The 767-nt window shown below is 72.4% G+C and overlaps 1 protein-coding gene across 3 annotated transcripts in view; it reads right to left on the reverse strand.

Moving 5' to 3' along the window:
- Nucleotides 1–362, reverse strand: part of SNRK (SNF related kinase) — a 47,375-nt gene extending 47,013 nt beyond the window's left edge. The window contains exon 1 of one of the 3 annotated variants that reach the window (XM_019633246.1): nucleotides 232–362. In XM_019633246.1, the coding sequence (XP_019488791.1) occupies nucleotides 232–321 (90 nt within the window). In that variant the 5' untranslated portion in view covers nucleotides 322–362. The remainder of the gene's footprint in view (nucleotides 1–231) is intronic. The other 2 variants (XM_019633255.1, XM_019633263.1) reach the window with 2 other exon arrangements.
- Nucleotides 363–767: the final 405 nt, after the last annotated feature.

Genomic DNA, 767 nt, shown 5'->3' on the forward strand with positions numbered 1-767 from the left:
CCATCACCCCGCCGCCAGGCCTCGCCGCCGCCGCACCGGATCGGGGCCGCCGCAGCCCGGGCCCCGCATCCGCGCGGGGAGCGCGGAGCGCGCAACTTACTTTCCGCCTGCGGCGGGTGCCCCAGCCGGGCGCCCAGCCCCGCAACGGCGGAGGCTACTAGGCGGCGGAGGCCGGCCCTGCACCCTCGCCCACGGCCGCTGCACCCGGCCGCGATCTGCGCTGCCCCCTACCTCAGCCCGCAGGCGGGCGTCCGTCCGCGGCCGCTGCGGCTCCGACGACTCCCTCCCGGCCGCCGAATCCCCGCACCCAGCGCTAATCATAATACCGAGCGGGCGGGCGGCCGGGCGCGGGGAGGGGTGGGGCCGAGCTGCGCCTGCGCGGTCCGCGCGTCACTGTGACGCGAGCGCCGGGGCGGGGCCGCGGGAGGGGCGGGGCGGGGCGCACCTGCGAGCCCTGGCGCGCGGGCTGCTGGAGGGCATCCTGGCAACCTCCCGACCCCTGCAAGTCTAGGCTGCGGCTGGCGGTGGGAGGCGAGCGAGGCGCCGGCGAAGGAGGAAGCACCAGGGACACGGGACCATGGCCTAGAAAAGTAGCGCGAGCTGCCTGGGGAAATCGGAGGGCAGAGACCGCATCCGCACAGGACTGCGTCCTGGGGTGGGAGGCTGAGGGCCGCATACACTTTACCCTTTTAAAGGTTCACCCGCCACCTCCCCGTCCAGGTTTAATCAAGGAGAGAAAACAAATATACATTCATATATATGTATAC

This window comes from Hipposideros armiger, unplaced genomic scaffold (genome assembly GCF_001890085.2).
Source record: "Hipposideros armiger isolate ML-2016 unplaced genomic scaffold, ASM189008v1 scaffold_18, whole genome shotgun sequence".
Classification (NCBI taxonomy): domain Eukaryota; kingdom Metazoa; phylum Chordata; class Mammalia; order Chiroptera; family Hipposideridae; genus Hipposideros; species Hipposideros armiger.